The 20634-nt window shown below is 46.7% G+C and overlaps 1 protein-coding gene across 2 annotated transcripts in view; it reads left to right on the forward strand.

The window, feature by feature from the left end:
* WDR59 (WD repeat domain 59) overlaps window positions 1–20634 on the forward strand; it is a 1027519-nt gene that overhangs the window by 778794 nt on the left and 228091 nt on the right. For both annotated transcript variants that reach the window (XM_086945225.1, XM_086945226.1), the window contains exon 20: window positions 2596–2677. In XM_086945225.1, coding sequence (XP_086801351.1) covers window positions 2596–2677 — 82 coding nt within the window. The remainder of the gene's footprint in view (window positions 1–2595; window positions 2678–20634) is intronic.

A 20634-nucleotide genomic window follows, 5' to 3' on the forward strand; every position in this document is an offset into this window, starting at 1 on the left:
AGAAACCTGTGTTTGTTGTTGTTGTTGTTGCTTTCCCTGTTTTTGTTTCTTAGGCCAATTCTGTTTCTTGGACTTGGGCTGAACTTCTGTTTCCGAAGCTTGCCCTTGGGGTTGCTTTTTCTCTTTAACAGAAAAAGGCTTGAGACCCTTACTATTGCGACCCACGGTTTTATAAGCCGCCACAATAATCCTCGCTAACTGTCGGGGTTTCTCGGCCTCGGGAATCTCAGCCAAAGCATTAGCTACCTGAAAGTTCACTGCATCCCCCTTGACATTAGCAAGGACGAGATCGCAAACCACATCAAAGGTGCCACACAGGCGCATACCCAACTCAACCGCAGATTCCGGTCTGTGATCATCTTGAACACGTTTAAGGACCGTAGGCAGGACAGCCATAGACGGAGTGCCGTAGCACCTCGCATAGACCGCCTCAAACTTCTTACCCCAGGTCTCACAGTCACCGAGTTCAGGGGCCAAATCTTTTGGCAAACTAAGTGACAGAATCCTGTGTTTTTCACCAGTATTAGGAAATACAGCTTCCAGCTGGTCAAATTTCTTGGCAAGCCAGAAAGGAAAATCATCCTTATCCTGGGGTCGCCTACCCATTACAGCATTGACCACTACGGGACTGAGTTTCAAACCACCCTGTCCGGCCGGAAGCGCCGCACCACCCGGGGGCCCACCCGGAAGATTACGGCCAATGTAGTGCACTAAGGCTCTACTCACGGCAATAGAGACCACATGTAGTCTACGAAGTTCAGCCAGGTTACAATTGCCATGTAGAGGATGAGGAGTAAATCCAGCCAAAACAGGCCAATTCGCGCCTGGAATGGACAAAGGACCTAACCTCGGAGCGGTCAAAGAATGAGGTAGGGCGCCACCAAACCAAACTCGATGCTTCCAAACATCAATAGGTACTTCCTGTGCCCTGTACGGAGTATATTCATTCGGTACAGCAGAGGGAGTGTATGTGTGGAACATACCAGAATTAGCGTCCACCGCCGGAAATGTCACCCACGAATAAAACAGTTTGTATGGGTAAGCAGCATCCGCACTCACCACCATTATCACAGCCAAACCTTCCACTGTTACATTGTAATTCAGCAAATGATTGCGCACCGCAATGCGACTATGCTGCGGAATGTCCACGGGATTGTCCATGACAGCACAGGAACGTAGAAAAACAAAGGAAACTTTGTAGCACAACTGGGTAGTAATTCAAGGAAACCGTTTTAGAAAGATTCAAGCTTGAAAAGACCTATTTCACAAATAGGTAGGTTTTGTTCCGACACCACCGTTTTCCGGAAACGACAGCGAAGGGGTTAAGGATTGAATGATATACTACTCGAGTGTCATGATATAAGACCAACAACGTTTGGGCGCCATGTAGCGGGAATTCCGTTCTCCTACAGAACTGTGCATAGAGATTTGGAACCTCAGTGAATTAGGATGGCCCAAAACTCACCTCAGTACCCAAAATCCCCTTACCGAGCTAGCTACAGTGTCTCATTGGTCATAACAAACTCCCAATGTTTTGACAGACTAGAACATGAACTTAGAATACCTCAGGTATCGTGGAACACATGAACACTCTTTCGCTATATAATAATTGCAAACCAGAACGTGGAGTAAATGAGGACACGTGCATATTTGAAATATTTATTTACTAATGCAGGGTTCTCAAACGCAGTATCTTATATAATACAAGCAAACATATTATAAGAAACAAAGTTATCATCATAGTTACTAGTCCATAGAAAGCGAACGGTGACAGCATACTAAGATGCTGAAATGAATAGGAATTAACAACACCTATTTCTCACCCTCCCTAACTAGCATAGTATATTATATCTATGAAGGTCTCTTTTGGGTTTTAGCAGGGCGGGCCCATACCTCAAAATCTCAGTGGCAGAGGATCACATCATCTTCCACCAGCTCTCTGCATGCGAAGCACCATCAAGTGTGTAACGTGTGCTCTAAACAAAGCAATATAAAACCCGCGTAAAGCCAGTTTTTGGCAGCAGCTGCATTTGTGTTATGTCTAGGAAGGTGCGAAGATCAGACCTCACAACAACACTGTGTCGAGTTATCCTTGGAGGTTTCAGCACTCACTGTGCAGACGGTGTACCAAGCAAAGCTGATATCAGAGTAATAACATATTATTCTCATGTAAATCACAACGCTCTTCTAGGTTGAAAGCTAAAATTACAATTATGCATTGTGTGCAAAATGAAGCAAAAGGAAAAATGGCGTTTAAACATTTAATAAGATCATGCTAACTTAACACAGTATATAGAAAAGCAGTAACTATATGACAGTCTCTTGCACCAGAAAGCATACTGGGTCTACCAAAATGATGAAATCGAGAAACCGGTTGTCAAGTGGAAACTGTGCAAGTGACTTGTGATCCTACACTCGGTTGTTATTTTTATTAAAATATGTTTTTTTTGTCCATTTCTCTATGAAGGTGACGCGTTACACAATTGATGCCATGCCTGCCTTGCAATCATACTACCTTTAAACAGAGCAGTTTTGTTCCATGGAAGATCATCCCAATGTTCTAACATTATTTATCTGGATTCTTTTTATTCACAGTCTTAACATGGACGAGATCCAAGAAACCTGCCAAAAGAATGCTGCGTCTGCTCTCACCGTGGGGCGTAGGGACCTTGTACAGGTACGTTGACACTGTACTTGAGCAACTGTAGTGCATTTGTTTATTTTAACTGCATCCACATTCAGTTAATAAATTGTGCCGGTGAATAGCTATGGCTGACCTTTTCATTCCAGGGGTTTACACTGAAATATTTCCCCATTGACTTTCTTCCGTTAGAGCTCATTTTTAGTGCTTTGTATCATGATGCAACTCAAGTTCCCTTGTAATTATCTAGACTCAAAATATGTACATTGGATTGCATTATATCCATGTAGAACAAAGCCCAAGAAATAGCACTTTTTGGTAGACTTATGGTGCGACCTTGAAAAAATAACTACAGAGCGCACTGTCCCACTATATATTTTTGAAACTTAGCAGGTACATTTTTACTTCAGAACCAAATTCTATTATTGGCCGAACCTTCAATTAATTTTCGATAAGGAAATCAACACTGTTCTTAAAATTAAAACAGTGATTAATGTTTTACTTTCATTTTTATATTGACTGAACCATTGAGCAATTAAATGGCAGTAGTAAGCAGTCATTGTCTGATACTCAGTTTGGTTCTTAAACTTTATTTGGCTAATTAAAAAAGAGCCATAAAAGTACATTTAAATAAAATAGTAATCCCTATAAAATTGCATCGCTATAAAATCAATCATCTAAATTCATACAAAATACAGTTTAAAATTAAAGGCAATCTAATATGAAAAGTATTTTCCTTACGTAGGTGGCACTTAGAATAAAAAGGGCCACATTGTAACATACACAGGGTTCACATAGTGCAATCAGATATTTCACAGCAGCTTTGTATGATCAGATGTTGTGTCTAACAAAGATAGGTTTTAAATAAAAACTCCTTAGATTCTGATAAAATGTACAAAACAATAAAAGGTGCATCAAACTTTCTTCCATCACTTCGACATGGAATCTGATCAGAAGGGCAGATTTCATGGTGGGAAAAGCCACCAAGTGATGTACAATGGCACATCTCAATCGTAGGCTACCTCCGCTCGCAGGAATTGCCACACATCAGTAGTAAGCTGGAACATCGCTGGGTTAGGGAAGAAAGTCACGGATGCTAGATGGTTAAAATTCGTGTCCCAATATGAGATTATGGGTTTCCAAGAAACGTGGGACGCCAGTGACAACTTTTTCCTGGATGGGTTCCGGAGCTTTTCAGTCAAGGCAATCCCAGGGGAGGGCGGAAGGCACAAAGGAGGGTTGCACATTCTCTTCTCCTTAAAACTGGCACTTACCACAAAGATTGATTGCACCTCCGATAACATCCTCTGCATTGAGTGGGTCAGACCAAACTCCCCGCTAATTCTCATAATTAATTTTTACAATGCCCCCACAAGGGATAGTAACTGTTCTCATCTGAAGTCCCTTTCTCTGTTTTTATTTTCATACAAGTCAAAGCAATGCGCTCCATTCGATATCTTGTTATTGGGTGATTTTAACGTCCATCCATGTGGGTGGGGTTGTTTGTCCATGGAGGTATTGGGCCCACCAGGAGCCGTTAGTACTCACTTTGAGCACACCGCGCATGGGGCGGACCTAGAAAACTTACTTGCCAATTTAAATTTATATGAGGCTGAAGGGTCTTGGGGTGAAGTGAGGGCACCGACCTTTGTAGGCAAGGATGCCAGTACAATTATCGATTACATCTTCATTACTCCCGGCCTAATCAACACGGCGGTAGCCTATGACGTGTGCACCTCCCCTTTTAGCGATCACAATCCTGTAGTCCTGACACTGGACATGGGCGACAACACTGCCACCCAGGTTGAGCGTCTGGGGGCCGGTGGAGACGCCCTCGTCCCTAGGGAGCAGGGCCGCAGATTAAACTGAGCAAAGGTTGTCCCGGAGAACTTCATGGACAACCTTGTTCAGAACAGACAAGCTGACATTAAAACCTGCATGGAGAGTACAAGTGAGGGAACGGCCATTATCACCTCCTTCACCGCCATATGCACACAAATTAGCCATGACCTGATGTCCACAAAAAACCATGTGGTTTCATCTAGCCCTAGATGGTTCGACAGGGAGTGCTCTCAAAAACACAAGGCTTTGCTCCAGGCTCTCAAACATCAGCCCAGAGATAGGGAGTTGGTGGGTCAGCTTAGAAAAGAATATAGGCTAGCTATCGAGACACGCAAAAAAACTATAAAAAGCGAGGCATGGGATAGCTTAACATCGGTCAGTGTACTGAGAGATAGTTCTCAATTTTGGACGATCTTAAATCATCCGTATTTTGCCTCCTCTAATAACACCGTGTTGGACTGCGTGATACCAGAGGATGATTGGGTGAACCACTTCAGTAAAATTTATAACAGTGCAGATCTTCTAACTACACCCCATCCCCTTCAGCCTCCTACCGAACCCCCCCTTTTGTCCTTTTCCGAATTTGAGGTTATCAGGGCAATTGAAGATATGACCAAACATAAGGCACCGGGCCCAGACGGAGTCCCTGCAGACCTATATAGCTCGCAGTCACTATTCTGGGCCAAAATCCTTACAAATGTCTTTAATTCAATTGTCATTGTGGGGTTCCCAAAAACCTGGTCCACCTCAACCATCATCCCTATATTTAAGAAGGGCTCTAGATCGGACCCGGCATGTTACAGGCCGATCTCGCTAATCGACTCTGCCGTAAAGATTCTTGGCAGAGTCATTCTACACAGATTAGGCGACATTATTAAGGAGAAGGGGGTGCTCTCTGACCTGCAATACGGTTTCAGGGAGAAAAGAGGTACAATAGAGCAGTGCTTGAACCTCCACATGCTGATTAGTAAGTACACCATGGCCAAGGAGGGGCACTTATACCTGGCCTTTATGGACCTTTCTTCGGCCTTTGACTTGGTCAATAGGGCCAAGCTATGGTCCATACTGGCTGGTATTGGGATTGATCCCCCCCTAGTAGACTTCCTGGCCGCACTCCATGCAGACCTTTCAGCTAATATCAGAATCAACCGTGATGGTAAAACCACCAGACCATTTAGTTCCAGAAGAGGTGTCAGGCAGGGCTGTATCTTAGCCCCACTTCTGTTTACCATCTACATCAACTCCCTAGATAAAGCCCTGGAGGGGACCACACCCGATATCCCTTATGTGGGGGGTCCGCAGTTCCCGTACTCCTCTATGCCGACGATGCGGTGCTTTTAGCCCGCACAGGGGTGGGGTTACAGAGGCTCCTTAATGCATTTGGTCATTTTATGTCCTCGCTAGACCTGTTGGTCAATAACAATAAATCACATATTATGCTGGCAGGGAAGCGACCAAGGCCAAAAAAGTTGAAATCCTTTAGTTGCTGTGGAGAGGGGATCTCGAGAGTACAAGTGTTTACTTACCTGGGAGTGATATTCGAAGAGAAGGGCTCTTGGTCCCCACAGGTGGACGCAAAATCCCTAGCTGTCACCAGATCCACCTCTGCACTTTTGAGTTTTGCCAAACGTCTTGGGTCTCGACCGATGGAGGCATTATTGAAGGTCTACAAAACCAAATGTTTATCTATAGCCTCCTACGGAGCCCCGCTGTGGGGCTACGCAAACTGTGGCAAACTACAAACAGCAGAAAAACACTTTCTCAGGTCCTTGTTGGGTGTTCCACAATCCACACCTGTCCTTTCTATACATACTGAATTAGGGCTGGGTTATCTCACTGACTCACTCCAACTAGCGCCCCTCATGTGTTGGACCAAAACTTGGCTGAACACGGACATTGCTTTGAACCATAAAATCCTCAGGGATTGCATGTCCTTGGATAACGCCTTAAAAATCCCATGGCTGAAATACATAAAGGGGGAGATGGGTAGACTTGGCAGACCAAACCTATACAGCCACCCAAACACTATACTCAAGGGAGATTTGAAATGGATCAAAGAAAACTTCATAAGGAGGGCAGTTCAAACACGGGAGGAGAAAGAACTAATTAAACCAAGAGTTAGAGCTAATTTCCTACTCCTGACTTCGCCCCAAATTGAACCCTATTTAATAATCGTGAGCAGACCTTACCATCGTCACCTGCTTATCAGATTCCGGTTCAATTTAATCCAATACTCCCTGGGCGATTTTCCTGTGTGGGGTGTTCCTGATGAATCTACCCCGTGTAGCTGTGATAACTTCTCTGAGCAAACCCTCATGCATTTCATTATGTTTTGTAGCCACTACAAAGCGAGCAGGTCGAGGTTCTTGGCACCCATTTTAAGAGATGCAGGTTTTGCCCAGGTACGGCCTGCTTTACTCTACCTTCAGCTATTAGGCAGCACCAGGACAATTCTCGGGGTTGCTAGCTTCCTGGTTGCTGCTATGCGTATTAGGACCAGGATGCTATCCCCGAGACAATTGGAAGGGTGATTTTACCACTATGATTTCCGGTTTGCTTTTAACCTCCATGAATTTTACTGAATTGTTCTGCCTTTGTAACTCACATGAATTTTATCAAATTGTAATGAATTTTATCAAATTGTAATTAATTTTTAAATACATGTTGTTTTGTTGCTTTTATGATTTTAAATGTAATCAAATAAAGCTTGTTTTGACTTGACTTGACGTAGCACGACGAAATGGTGTTGCAGACTTGTTACACCAGATAAATAATTGTAACCAGCCTCCTCTATCTCATATGACATATATAGGATGACCTGAGGATTTTGTATTATTAGCAGCCAATTGCTGTCCAGATCTGTACGGAAAAAAGAATCTTTAATCATCCTCTTAGTCAGTTATAGTACCTGGACAGTGTCTGACCACATGGGCTAGTTAAACAACATACTAAAATAGCAACTAATATATGATAACCACTCGATGCCCTATCCAAGGCGAAACAATCTAAAATAAAAGATCTAGTAAAACAAAAATCCTCTTTAGCCCATAATGATAGCCTTAATAACAAGGGCTTATAAGAAGTAAATCTTCTAAGTAATGCAGGCCTACTTCCTGATGAACAATCATAGAAGAGACAGAAGTAGGCATGCAAAGGGGAGTGCAATCAGCACAGCTCCAGAGACCCGCCCCATAAGTAGCTGTAGACAACACTCTAGCCTTGGAAATTTCAACCATTTCCTTAATGGTGCAGCTATCCAATTTGGAAGAAAAATTAAAAATCCCTTGAGAGATCCTACTCATTTTAGCTCTAGTATTTAATATGTTGACCCCAAGATCCATTATCTGTAAATAAAACAGCACAATAGCAAAAGGAATTTACTGTAGCAATCAGAGTAGTATCAATGTAAAAACGTTATAGGTTGTTTATGCTTAGGCCCATAGACCATAGTGAATGTTTTGGATTTATTAATCACCATTTTCTTAGAAGACATTTAATCCCTGAAGACCTTCATTAATCTTTGTTGGCCGACTGGGGTCCTAGACAGCAGAACAGCATCGTCAGCATATGATACTGGAATAGGACGCCCGTCAGCCCGGGAGCATTGGCCTGCATGGCCTGCAAATGGGTATCCATCCCATTAATAAATAAAGAAAACAGTAAGGGGGCTAGCACACAAGCTTGTCGAATGCCTCACCCTACATTAAATGTAGATGAGCACTCTCATTTTGGTCCAAAGCGAACTTTGCTAGATAGATTCCCATGCAAACTGGAGGCAAACCGTATTATTGGCCTGGGTGCACCTAGGGAAATCAGTTTTGACCAGAGTAAATTACGGTCAACCGAATCAAAAGTGCTACTTAAATCTGCAAAACAAAAATATAAAACTCCAGACTTGTCCTTGGTGCACTTCCCAATTAGCAGCTCCAAATTTATACATTGCTCTATAGTACCCATCTGCTTTCTAAAACTATACTGTGCTGAACATAGAATGGATTGTTCTTGTGCCCATTCCTCCAACCTATATAATAAAACTCTCCTCATTACCTTGACTGATGAGTCCAAGAGAGTAATGGGGCAATAGTATTTCAAGTCGGCTTATACATGGGTACAATTATTGAAACTCCCCATGAGGATGGAATCTTATTGCCTACAGCTGCATTTCACACCAGTGTGAAGATAGGCCCCAGAGTTCGGTAGCCGATTTAAAAACATCTACTGGTACCCAATCGGGTCCAAGGACCCATAGTCCAACACTAGCTTGTAGAGCTAATGTAACTTCATTGTTAGTAATCTCCAATGGAGAAATCACTTCACTAAGTTCCATTGTGGCATCATTAGTGCTTTATCCAAAGACATCAGAGAAGTGTGCCACCCAGGCATCGCAAGGCACAAGAGAACAAAGCTCTGGGATATTTTCGTTTCATAGAAATTGTGTATCCCAAAATAACTTAATGTCTTTAGTATCAGATGCATAAAACTGTTTGATCCACTCTTCAACCTGCAGGGTATTCTTCCTTACAGCCAGGGCCTGTTTATATTTCTGGCAAAGGGATTTAATAATAATAATAATAATAATAGGGGGTCTTGTAAAGCGCATGGTGACGCACAACGGCGTATCCCCGCGCTCCGATACGAGCGTGGTAAGAGGCGGTACTGAGGGGAGGCCGTTATTTCACATATAGGAGTGTTTTTAGCTTTGCTCTAAATATCGACTCTGTAGGTTCCAAACGCAGCGCAACCGGAAGTTTATTCCAGCTGGATGAGGCAAGATACCTGAAGGACCTGCCGCCCATCCTAGCTCTGGTCACTTTGGGAATGGTAAGGCGCCCTGATCCAGAGGATCTGAGTGCGCGTGTCGGCTCGTAATGAGTCAGGAGACCCTGAAGTGGAAAGGGTGCCCTGCCGTTAATAATCCGATGACAGGTGCAGAGAGCCTTGAATTCCACCCTGCTTCTGACCGGGAGCCAGTGTAAGGCCTGGAGAGCGGCTTTGGAGGCTGATCTTCTCGGCAGTTTGAGCACCAGCCGGGCAGCGGCATTTTGCAAAACCTGTAGACGGCTCAGGTTTTTCTCAAGGGTACCCAAATAGAGCAGGTTGCCGTAGTCCATTTTGGACGTGACTAAAGCGTGCACTAGTGTCCTGCGGGCTTCGGTGGGAAGGAGCTCCAATACCTTCCTGATGGTCTTAAGGATCCCGAAACAGGTGCCAACCACCCTGTTTACCTGGGGACCAAAGGTCAGATCGGAATCGAACCAAATACCTAAATTCCTCGTCTCCCGGCAGGGAGTAGGAGCTGGTCCCAAGCAAGGCGGCCACCACGCCGACGTCCACGCCGCCCGATCACCCCCTACCACCAGCACCTCAGTCTTGTCGCCGTTGAGTTTAAGGCAGTTGGCAGACATCCAGGCAGCAAGTTCTTGCATGCATGCTCTGAAGATGTCTGCCGCAAGACTGGGTGCGCGCGATAGGGAGATGACTAGCTGCGTGTCGTCAGCGTAGGACACCATGCGCAGGCCGTGTCTCTCAACTATGGAGGCGACCGGGGCAACATAAAGGTTAAAAAGCGTCGGGCTTAGGGACGAGCCCTGAGGTACCCCTTGGTCCAGTGCCACTCTCCTGGAGTAGCAGTCGCCCTGCCTGACTTGAAAACCTCGGCCCGACAGAAACGACTGAATCCATTTTAGCGCTGCGTTGCCTACCCCTGCTATGTTCAGACACTGTAGCAAGATGGAATGTGCTACAGTGTCGAACGCAGCGCTGAGATCCAGCAGGATCAGAGCCATGGTATGGCCCTCGTCGGCCCCCTGTCGGATGGCTTCAGATGCCATGAGGAGCGCCGACTCAGTCGAATGTTGAGGTCTGAATCCAAATTGGGTGGGGTGGAGGAGATTTGTCTCTTCCACAAACTGCATTAGCTGCAAATTTGCCACCTTCTCCGCCACTTTCGAAAAGTAGGGAAGGAGGGATATGGGTCGTAGATTTTCCAGCTTTTCGAAGCTGATGTTGGGCTTTTACGGAGGGGGAGCACAACTGCCTGTTTCCACTCACGAGGCAGGGTGCTGGACCTGAAGGAGATGTCCAACAGGTGCCTGATATATGGTTCTAGTGTCGTCAGGCTGTCGGCCAGCCGTTTAGGAGACGCTGGGTCCCGTGGGGAGCCTGACTTCACTGACCTGCATATTTTGATCAGGTCTTCTGCTGACGGGGTAGAAAAATTGAGCAGCAAGTTTTGTCCGTTCACCTCCCTATCAGGAGCTACGAACTCTCCTCCGACCATTGGTTGGGCGGGAAAGGCGGAGTAAATTTTGGACACTTTGTCGGCGAAATACTCGGCAATGCGATTACAGGTGGCCGCAGAGCAGTCCTCTGGCCCCGCTGATGAGTTGGGGACAGCCAGAGACTTGTATACACTGAACAGTTCTTTCGCTGAGTTCTCGGCATCCATTATTCTACTGGTATAGTGGGCGGTTTTAATTCTCCTGATCAAATTGTGGTATGCTCTTCTGTTGACGAGATATCTCTCTCTCGCCTGACTATCAAAGGCTTCCCTCCACTGCCTTTCCGCTCGCTTGCACTCCCTCTTGGCACCGCGCAGCTCCTCATTGAACCATGGTGCCGATCTCTGTTTGCGCCCGCCCTCCTTAGAATGACCCAGTGGGGCGGTGCGATCCAATGCAGCCGTGATGCGGTCGTTGAGCAATTTATTTGCCGAATCCGCATCGTCGCCTCCAGGGGGGCCTTCAGCAGTGAGAGCTTCATGGAATTTCGGCAGGGAGAACCTAGCCCATTTGCGTCTAGGATAATTGAGAGGAGTGGAATCGGTCACCTTTTGCTTGGGGAGGTGGATTTCAAAAGGTACCAGAAAATGATCAGTCCACGGGAGAGGCACTGGGGGCGCCACACTTACTTCCTCCCAGTTTGCGAATACTGGATCGAGTAGGTGGCCATGTTGGTGTGTAGGGAGTTGGCTTTTTAACTCTAATTGAAGTGATTGAAGATCCTGCAAGAACTCCCTCGTTCCTATGTCGGATAGATCTTCGAGATGCATGTTAAGATCTCCAAGTAGCAGAAACTTGTCTCTCCGCAGCGCTATCTCCGTGACACATTCTATGAGAGTGCCCTTAAACCTCGCCAGAGGGCCCGGCGGGCGATAAACTAAGTAACCCTTCACAGTGGTACCCCCATTAATTTTTATTGTGAACACCCCCACTTCACCTGCCGCCAGATGGACTGATTCCAGTTGACAGGCCAGGTGATGTTTAAATGCAAGCGCTATGCCTCCTCCTCTGCCCTCAGATCTATCCAATCTAACCATTCGATAATCTTCCGGCAGTGCTTGAATGATTTCCGGGTCGGAGTGCGCATCCAGCCATGTTTCTGTAAGGAACAGTAGGTCCAATTGTCTATCCATGAGTAAGTCATGGATGTCGAGCTTAATGACCTTAGTATATTGTGGCGAGTGACATAAGGCCTGTTTTAAAAGACGGGAGGCCATGGTACAGGTATGGTCAGACCAATCTCTGTTAATATCACGTATATTATTTGGGTGTGCGTCAGATAAGTTTTAATAGAGCTAATGTAACATACTGATGGGATCAATGCCAGCTCACTTTATTCGTACTCCATTGGCCCTATTTGGGGCAAAATCATTTACCATAGATAATGATTCACATTTCTTACCCCAGAAAGAGAAGGGCATAATAATGGAGTTCTGGTCACTTAATATGGAAGGGGCAATAGTTGGGGAATATGTTGTCAATAATTGTTCATTAATTTCTTCCCGTAAATGATATGGCTCATTCTCCATTAACATCACAGCCCTATCTCATTAATTGTAAATCATATTTAAAGATAATGGAATTTAATGCTTCCCCGTATTAATTGTGACACAAGGGAGCACTCACCATCCCTGCCCGATTACTAAATCCACAAACATCTGCAGCTGACAATGCACAAGCCTGAAGATTAAAATCACCTGCACATAATACTACAAAATTAGAGTAAATAGGGCAAAAGAAGGCCTCGAGGCCATGGTCAAATACATAATTGTAAAAGTTCACCAAACTAGGTCTCCTCCCCCTTCCTGTTTTATTTATTTTTTTTACTTTAAAGGTTTTATATAGCGCTGGCTAGACCCGGAGGTATCAGAGCGCTTCACATGAGCATCAGATCGTAGTTAAAGGTTACATCGTTACAAAGGTTACACAGTTATTAGAGCATGGCAACATAGTTACTTGTAAGGTCATGATAAACAATAAGCACAAATACGAAAGGGGAAAAGCGCTGATGGGAAAGATTCAGGTGAGGGGGGAAGGAGCTGGGGAAGTAGATAGGTAATGAAGGCAGGAAAGAGGAGGGGAGGGTGAAGGACAGCCCAAGGAAAGAGGAGGGGAAAGGCGACGGGGACACAAACCGGTAGACGAGTCAAAGCAATGTCCAAAGTCCAGTAAGCTGTGATCCCAGGGGAAGTGGTATCACTTCCCTATCTCTGTTGCGGGAGGCTCCCTTTACGCAGTGGACTCTCTCAGAGGGGTCTCTGAGACTCCAGGCCTACGTACTGGATCCTTCCCAAAAAAGGGGAGAGGGAGTGCTTTGGCAAGGGGTGCCATACCATACCTCAGCTGTGAGTGGCTCCCTTGGCGCAGTGGACTCTCTCAGCGGGTACGCTGAGACTCCAGAGTATAAATATTGGATCTTTCCCCAACAAGGGGAGAAGGAGTGCTTAGTCAAAGGGCAAAAAGGACAGGGGGCTAGGCAGACTAGCAGGCAAGGGGAGAGATTCAGGGGAGAGAAGATAGGAGCTAGGGAGGTAGACAAAGGGAGAAAGAGTACTAAATGGGAACACATTTAATTAATGAGTTATTATATAGCGCTGGCTAGACCCGATGGAATCAGAGCGCTTTACATGAGGGACAATAATGTTGCAAATTACATCAGTTAAAAGTTACACAAGTATCAACAAAAGCATTTAAAGAACATAGGGGAACAAGGTGAATGGAGCAGGAATGGTAAGGGGATAGGGTGAAGGTGTAGGAGGAAGACAGGACGTAGAGGCAAGGGGAAAATAGTTACAAAAGATACCAGAAAAAACTTTTTAGGAGCATAGAAGAAAAGGAAAATGGGGTGAGGAATGGAAAGGGGGTGAGGGCAAAAGGAGTAGTGTATAGATACAGCGGCGAGACGAAAACAAATAAAGGGGAAGAGGGCGAGAAGAAGGGAGCGTAGAGTGGGAAGGGGTGGGGTGAAAGGGTAAGAGGGGGAAACAACAGAGAGACGAAGGAAAGTCTGCCCAAAATCCGGCTGGGTAGGTAACGGCCGAGGGGGAATCCACAACCCATCTCCTCTTCAGCTAACAGGTAGCTCCACGGGACATCGGACAAATAGCAGGGTCTCTACGGTCGAGGGAAGGTTCAGAGTGAATGTCCAGGAGGGATAGCAGGATCAAGGTCGGGTGAGGGTTGTGGTTAAGCTCAGGATGCTGACCAGTTCTATTGTCCGGGAGCGTTAGAGCATCGTGGAGAGACCGACTGAGACTGCCAACTTGAGGTCAGGCAGGGGGGTTGAGACCAGTCGGTTCCCAAAGCCTAGGGGGTGTAATCTATGCCGTGAAGCGGCAGGAGAACAGGGCCAGTGTCCGCATGTCTTCAGAGGGGGTGAGTGGCAGGTCTGGCGTGGCGTCTCCAGAGTCATTCTGCAATAATCAGGGAGCCCTCCCGTTCTGCAGCCCCATCGAGCAGACAAGCTCCTCGTGTACATAATTACATCAAAGAACAGGCACAGTAACACATAAGCGAGAACTCTATTCTGCACCAACCTCATAAGCCTAAATCTAGTAGACTACAACTCCTAAACATTACTTGCATTAGGAAATAGACTTAAACTTAGTAACATAACCTGCAGTAGGGAATAAATCAAACCTAGACCGCAGTAGAAAACATAAGACAGTAGGTAAAACCTAGTAAGCATAAAAGCACATCTATAAGCATAAATCAAGGTGCATAAATCACACTACAAACATTACATTTCCTAGCGCCTATAAAAAGTACACTAGGGCCTTGTGCCCTACAAACCTAATAGTACCCTGGGCCACAGTAATTGAGTACGTTGCCCCACAGAGGTACTCTTCTTAACTTTTACAGAAAGGTTATTAGAAATAAGAATGTGTAGACCCCCTTTTGTTTGCCCAGGTGTAGAGAGCTATGGCACCAAAGGAATGTGAGGAAAACCCCTCTCCGAATGTCAGCGCCGTACACCAAGTTTCTTGTATGCAGATATCATCAAAATTAGATGTAACGGATTTGTGTATGATGGGGGGAAAAGACTGTATATGTGGCTAGGGGCTGTCCGAAAAAGTGGTCATATATATGGGGCAAGTGGAATGAGTATAGAGGTAATGTATGTGTTCCGCCCGCCATCCCCTCCCACCCACGGTATAGAATTTGCAATATTGTAATGTCATATATTGGTATATGTAAGCATTTTCCTCCAAGTACATATATGCGATATAAGGAATGTCTTGACACCCTTTATTGCTGTGATGCAAATGTTGCACTGTTGTAATCAATAAAAAGATTTTTTTTTAAATTAGATATAGTATCATCTTAATCAGGATTTCCTAACTTATTCATAAGCCCACACACATTCCAGGTTGCAAATACAAAGTTCCCAGCTTGAGTGTCACTATTCTCATCCCTTGTTATAGCCTGGGTGTATAAACTAGTGATACCATCTGAGATGTTAACAGTACATTCTTGGTTATCCATTATGCAGCTTGATTCCATCCCACAAATATGTAGGGAGACATTGCAATACAGGTTACTATCACCAACCACAGTGAGTTCCCCGAGGTTAACTTCTCCAGCCCTCTTATCTATCTGCCCCCGCAGCTAAGTCAATCATTGCCATTTAAGGAGCTCAATACCTGGTATCCATTAGACACAGCTAGATCAAAGCAAAACTGAGATTGGGGTCTAAGTACTCTCTGTGAATCCTGTGCAGCATTAAAAGTAAGTTCGGGGCTCCGTAGATGGCGATTAAAAGAGAAAACCAGGGGAAATAAAGCCATATTCTGAGTGAACAGAGATGACGGCACTACCCTAGTGACGATTTCATTAGCAAGGCTAGGGTGTAGAAAATAAATAACTACACAATCTCCCTTAAGGTTTTTCTTTAGCGGTTCTAACCATCCCACTCTCCTAGTCAATCCTAGTGCGCTCTATCAGCAGGAAAAATGTGATTGGAACTAAGCCAATAAACAACCTTGTTCTTCAAGGATTCAGGGGTCTCGCTAGCACCTTGTTTCAAGGGGGAAACATTGACCAAAACCATCACATAGGGACAACATGCAGGGGGAGGAATTATTGTTACTGAATCATGACTAGGCAATATGGTATTGGGGTCAGTATGACAATCTGCCACCAGCTGAACCTGTGTGCTCGGAATGGTTGGTTTACCCCTGGTGGGTGTTACCAGTAATAGGTTCCAACACAGGGGGCACACAGATCGCCCCCTGTACACGTCCACCGTCAGCACTTGCTAAAGTATGCCTTCATGCACTATTAGCTCCAGATGAAGCCATAACATTCTGGCAGAGCGATGCAAGATTGCTAACAGTACTCCTGTATTCATTGTGCACTTGTTTGAAATTCTAATGGCAAACAGAATCCTTATTTCTTTTTCAGATAGAAGATTGGCCATTGGTTAAGGTTCTAAAAGCAAACCGAGCATGTTCCTTTTTAACACTATAAGTACTTTGAAGACTTTGATTCATAATATGAATCTGTTTCAGCAGTGATTTCATATATGATAGTAGTTGGACCACAATTTCATTTATTTTGCAGTGATTTGATCCATCACTTCAACTTTTATTTTTGATTGATATATCGCTTCCAATTGTATAAGTGATTTATTCATCCAACTGTATTAATGATTTAGCATTTCTAAAAATGCTAAAAGCTATTGAGAGGTCCTAAAGTAAGAACAAAGAAACCTTGTCTTTAAACTCTACTTTGGGGCGTGGCCAAGATGGCGAGCGGGTAAGACGTGACTCGCTTGTCTCCCCATTCCCGTTGTCCGCCCGCTGTCTTCCCGGCATTGTTACGGCGCACCAGATCCTCAGTTGTGCTCAGTGGACGAGCGCAAACCTCAGGGTTTGCTTTGCTGTGAGATTTGACCAAAGGAACGTCTCCAGCAGCGTTGCCCAGATGCTTGCCACAGCGAGTTAAGATGGTGGCCTGGGCGAGTAGCGAACGGCGCAGCGAGGCAAGGCATCGGAGGCCTCAGCGCCAAATAGACCCGGAGCTCCAAGAGCGCTTCCCACAGCGGGCCCTCTTGACCCATAGAGGGGGTGAGGCGCCTCCCCCCCAGGCGATCGAGGGCGACAGCGGGCGCTGAGAAACCGCACACCTGCGAACTCCGCCGTCAACGGCCATCGGGTCTCCAGACCCTGAAGGTGAGCGACCCAGAGGAGCTTCCTCTCCCATGTTAGAAGGGACAGCCACGTAGCAGGATACCGCTCCAGGCCTGCGGCCCCACCCGGATCGGCGCTGCCCAGTCATAGAGGCCGCTCCCCTGGGAGCCGGGAGTGAGGGATGTGGAAGGGACATCAGGCTGCCCTATAATATCGAACTTACTGGGAGATGAAGAGCAAGAATGAACCACGCCCTGCCATGCCACCCAGGCCCTTACAGGACATGATCTACTGCTTCGCCTGGCAAAGATCTGCTTGCCATGCGCTACGATCTACAGAGGGTAGGGGAACTGTTTGTAGGCGAAGACGTGAGAGCACGCTGACGGCCCGGTCAGCGTCTGGTGGAATTGTTGAGCCCCCTGCCCAGAACTAGCACCCACCCCCCCCCCCACCCCCTCCCCCCCTCGGTGCTTGCAACAGCTAACTTGGAGGCCGCCTGGGGGGGCATCGAGGACAGGTACCCACAGCCACGCACAGTGTTGGGCTGTGCCCCTGGGCCGGAGACACGCGACTGACAGCAACCATACAGGCCGGCGAACCAGCAGCTCTCTGGCGTGTCTAGGATTTAAGGATGTCTGAACGAACCGCAATTGGCTGAGGGCCTGGATGTTTCGGAGTCAGGTGTGCCAAAAGATGATACTGTCGAGGGCCAGATCGAATAGTGCTTGACTTTGTGGTGCTGCATATGTGGAGCGGCGACTGGAGCGGCCCACCTATTGCGCTGCAGTATCAACGGGGTGACCCACACCCACAGGCAGCCGCCCAGGATGGGACAGAAGGAACGAAACAAAATTGAATTAAAGAGGGGCTGCACCGGTCACAAGAGACCTGATCACAAGGCCCCCAGTTTACGCATTACTGCCTCCTATGGAGCAACCACCAACGCCCACATCGCTCAAATTCCCGGTTCCGACCATGGGACATACCCTCACGCCACTGCTTCTCATGCCAGGCCACAGAGCAGGATATGTCCTTAACGCGTGCCAGGAAAGACAGGAACGTGAAAGACATGTTCACCAAGATAATGCAGGCAAACGGAGGAGACGACCGCGCATCCCCACCTGCGCCAGGAGGGCGTGAGCCGGAATCCATGGAGGAACCGGTCATTCGAGCATTCCTGGCCCAATTATTTTCAACCCTACCGGAAGATTTACAAGCTCTCCGGAAAGATCACACCAAAGAGATTAAGTGAGACAAGATATGGATGCAATCAGGGGAGGAAGACCAGGAAGACTTGAGGGAGGAAGAAGTGGAGCACTTGAAGCAAGAGGTGATTCACCTTCAAGCTCAACAAATAGACATTCAAGCCCATGCTGAAGATCTGGAAAATCGCTCCCGTAGAAATAATATCCGCTTGAAAGGCGTTCCCTCCAAAGAAGGCGGCACTGTTATTACCACATACCTCCAGGGCCTATTCCGCCGCATCTTGCAGGAATCGCAGGACTTTCCCAAAAAAACTGATAGGGCCCACAGGGTAGGCTTGCAAAGAAAGGTGCCGGCACCTCCTCCTGACATATTAGCCTCCTACCCAGACTTTCCACTCAAGGAATTCATTCTAAGGAAAGCCAGGGAACAGCAACCGCTAACCTATGGAGGACATGACATTGCCTTATATTAAGACCTAGCAGCGATCACGTTGCAAAAGCGTAGAGACTTCTGACCACTCACAACACACCCCCGTAGACAAGGCATCCCCTACTCGTGGGGACACCCATTTCGCATCATCTTCAAGTGGGACGGCAGGCTGCAGCAAATCAAGTCACTACAGGAAGCCTGTATGGTTCTGGGCATCAACGTCCCTCAAGCAGGCGAGACCGACGATGGAGACAAGAGAGATCAACGAGAGAGATGACTACGAGTTGGACGATGACGGAGCCCGAAGGCCTCCCCCAAGCCGGACTCTGAGACCCTAGCACAGAACGGCAAGCAGTGCTGGCCTCGTTGACTGCCAAACTCACACCCTGAGCTGAAGATTGAGCTGCTTGCTTGGTCAGATAAGTGGTCCAAAGCTTGCCGGGGGAGGCGGGTGGCTGGTGACTGGGGGAGCATTGATCGCCACAAGATGCACCCTACAAACTGTGTCACCAGGGAAATGCAGAGGTACACCGCGGCTCCTGGACAATGGGGGTTACTATTGTTCTGTTTGTTGGGGTTAGGGTGGGGAGGGAGGAGGATCCGGTATCCACAAAGTTTCTATCCATGACACACCTCCTCACTAAGGATTGCCATCGCATGAGATCGAAAGCCTTCCCACAGAAATATTTTTCCTTCACAGGAGAAAAAGGCAGGAGTGGCCCTGCTCATTTCCCCAACACTGCAGGGGGGTGGTAAAGGAGAAGGTGGCTGAACTAAAGGGGAGACTGCTTGCATACACCATACAATTTGGCTCCCAACCCATAGTAATAGGCTCCCTATACACTTCCAACTCCGGAAAGGAGCGCTTTCTTAAAACAGCTCTGGCAGACGTCATGGCTCCACAAAATCGCATGACTTAAATAGGGGGGGACCTGAATATAGTAATGGACGTGAGCAGAGACAGATCGCAAGCCTATTCTTGGCACAAAGGAGAAATATCTGGGGAAGGGAAGAAATGGCTACATGAGCTGTGTTTGGTAGACATCTGGAGGGAGGCACACCGACCTCGACCCAATACACCTTTTTCTCGCACGCGCACAGGTCTTATGCCCGCATTGATTATTTCTTGGGGACGAGGGAGATTACTAGGGCAGTCACAGCAGTGAATATAGATCCTATGGCCCTTTCAGACCACGATGCACAACCGCTCACATATGGTTGCTGTCAAGCCCCTCCCAAGGTGGCTGCTGGAGACTTGAAGAGAATATGCTACACAAGAAAACAGTGATACAGCAGCTCACTAAAAGTTCCAGGAATACTACCCTAAGCTACACCTGACACTACACCTGACATATCAATAGTGACACGGTGGGAAGCAATGAAGACGGTGGTGAGGGGGGAGCTTATAGCACTGTCAGCGGCCGACAATAGGGAACGCAAGGAGTTGAGAGCTAGATAAGCGGCCCATGTACATGAACTGCAAAGAGTACATAGCAGGACAGGTGCGCCCAGGGTCTGGAAGCAACTAAAAGCAGCTAGGGCACAGCTAGCCAGAATAGACTTGAACAGGGCTGAATATGCGGCGTTTAGGTTGACGCATACTTATTACATCGGAGGGGCCATACAGGTTGCCTCTTGGCCAATAGGTTGAGGGCCCAAAGACAGCGAACAAAGGTCTCCTCACTACAGGGGAATGGGCAGAGGGAGATCACGGATGACCAAGAGATAGCCCGCATTTTCAGGGAATTCTATGAAAAATTATTTACAGCTGAGACCACATCATAACCTCCACCATAGATTGCGTTCAATACGTTGCCATATCCACAGTAACCCCGACCAGGCAGCAGCACTGGATGCTCCCATTCGAGTCGAAGTCGTTATTACGATTTCGCGTCTCCAGATGCTCCAGTCCCCCGGCCCATACAGGTTTTCCGCTCTTTTTTATTAATAAGAAATTCTGCCACATTTTTGCCCCGGTTTTGACAAGATTGTTCAATTCTTTTGGTAGCCCCAATCCGATTCCCCCAACGATGTTAGCGGCGTCAATAGTGGTGCGCCCAAGCCAGGTAAAGATAGACAACATTATGGTTCATATCAACCCATA

The sequence above is a fragment of the Lissotriton vulgaris genome, chromosome 12 (assembly GCF_964263255.1).
Source record: "Lissotriton vulgaris chromosome 12, aLisVul1.2, whole genome shotgun sequence".
NCBI lineage: Eukaryota > Metazoa > Chordata > Amphibia > Caudata > Salamandridae > Lissotriton > Lissotriton vulgaris.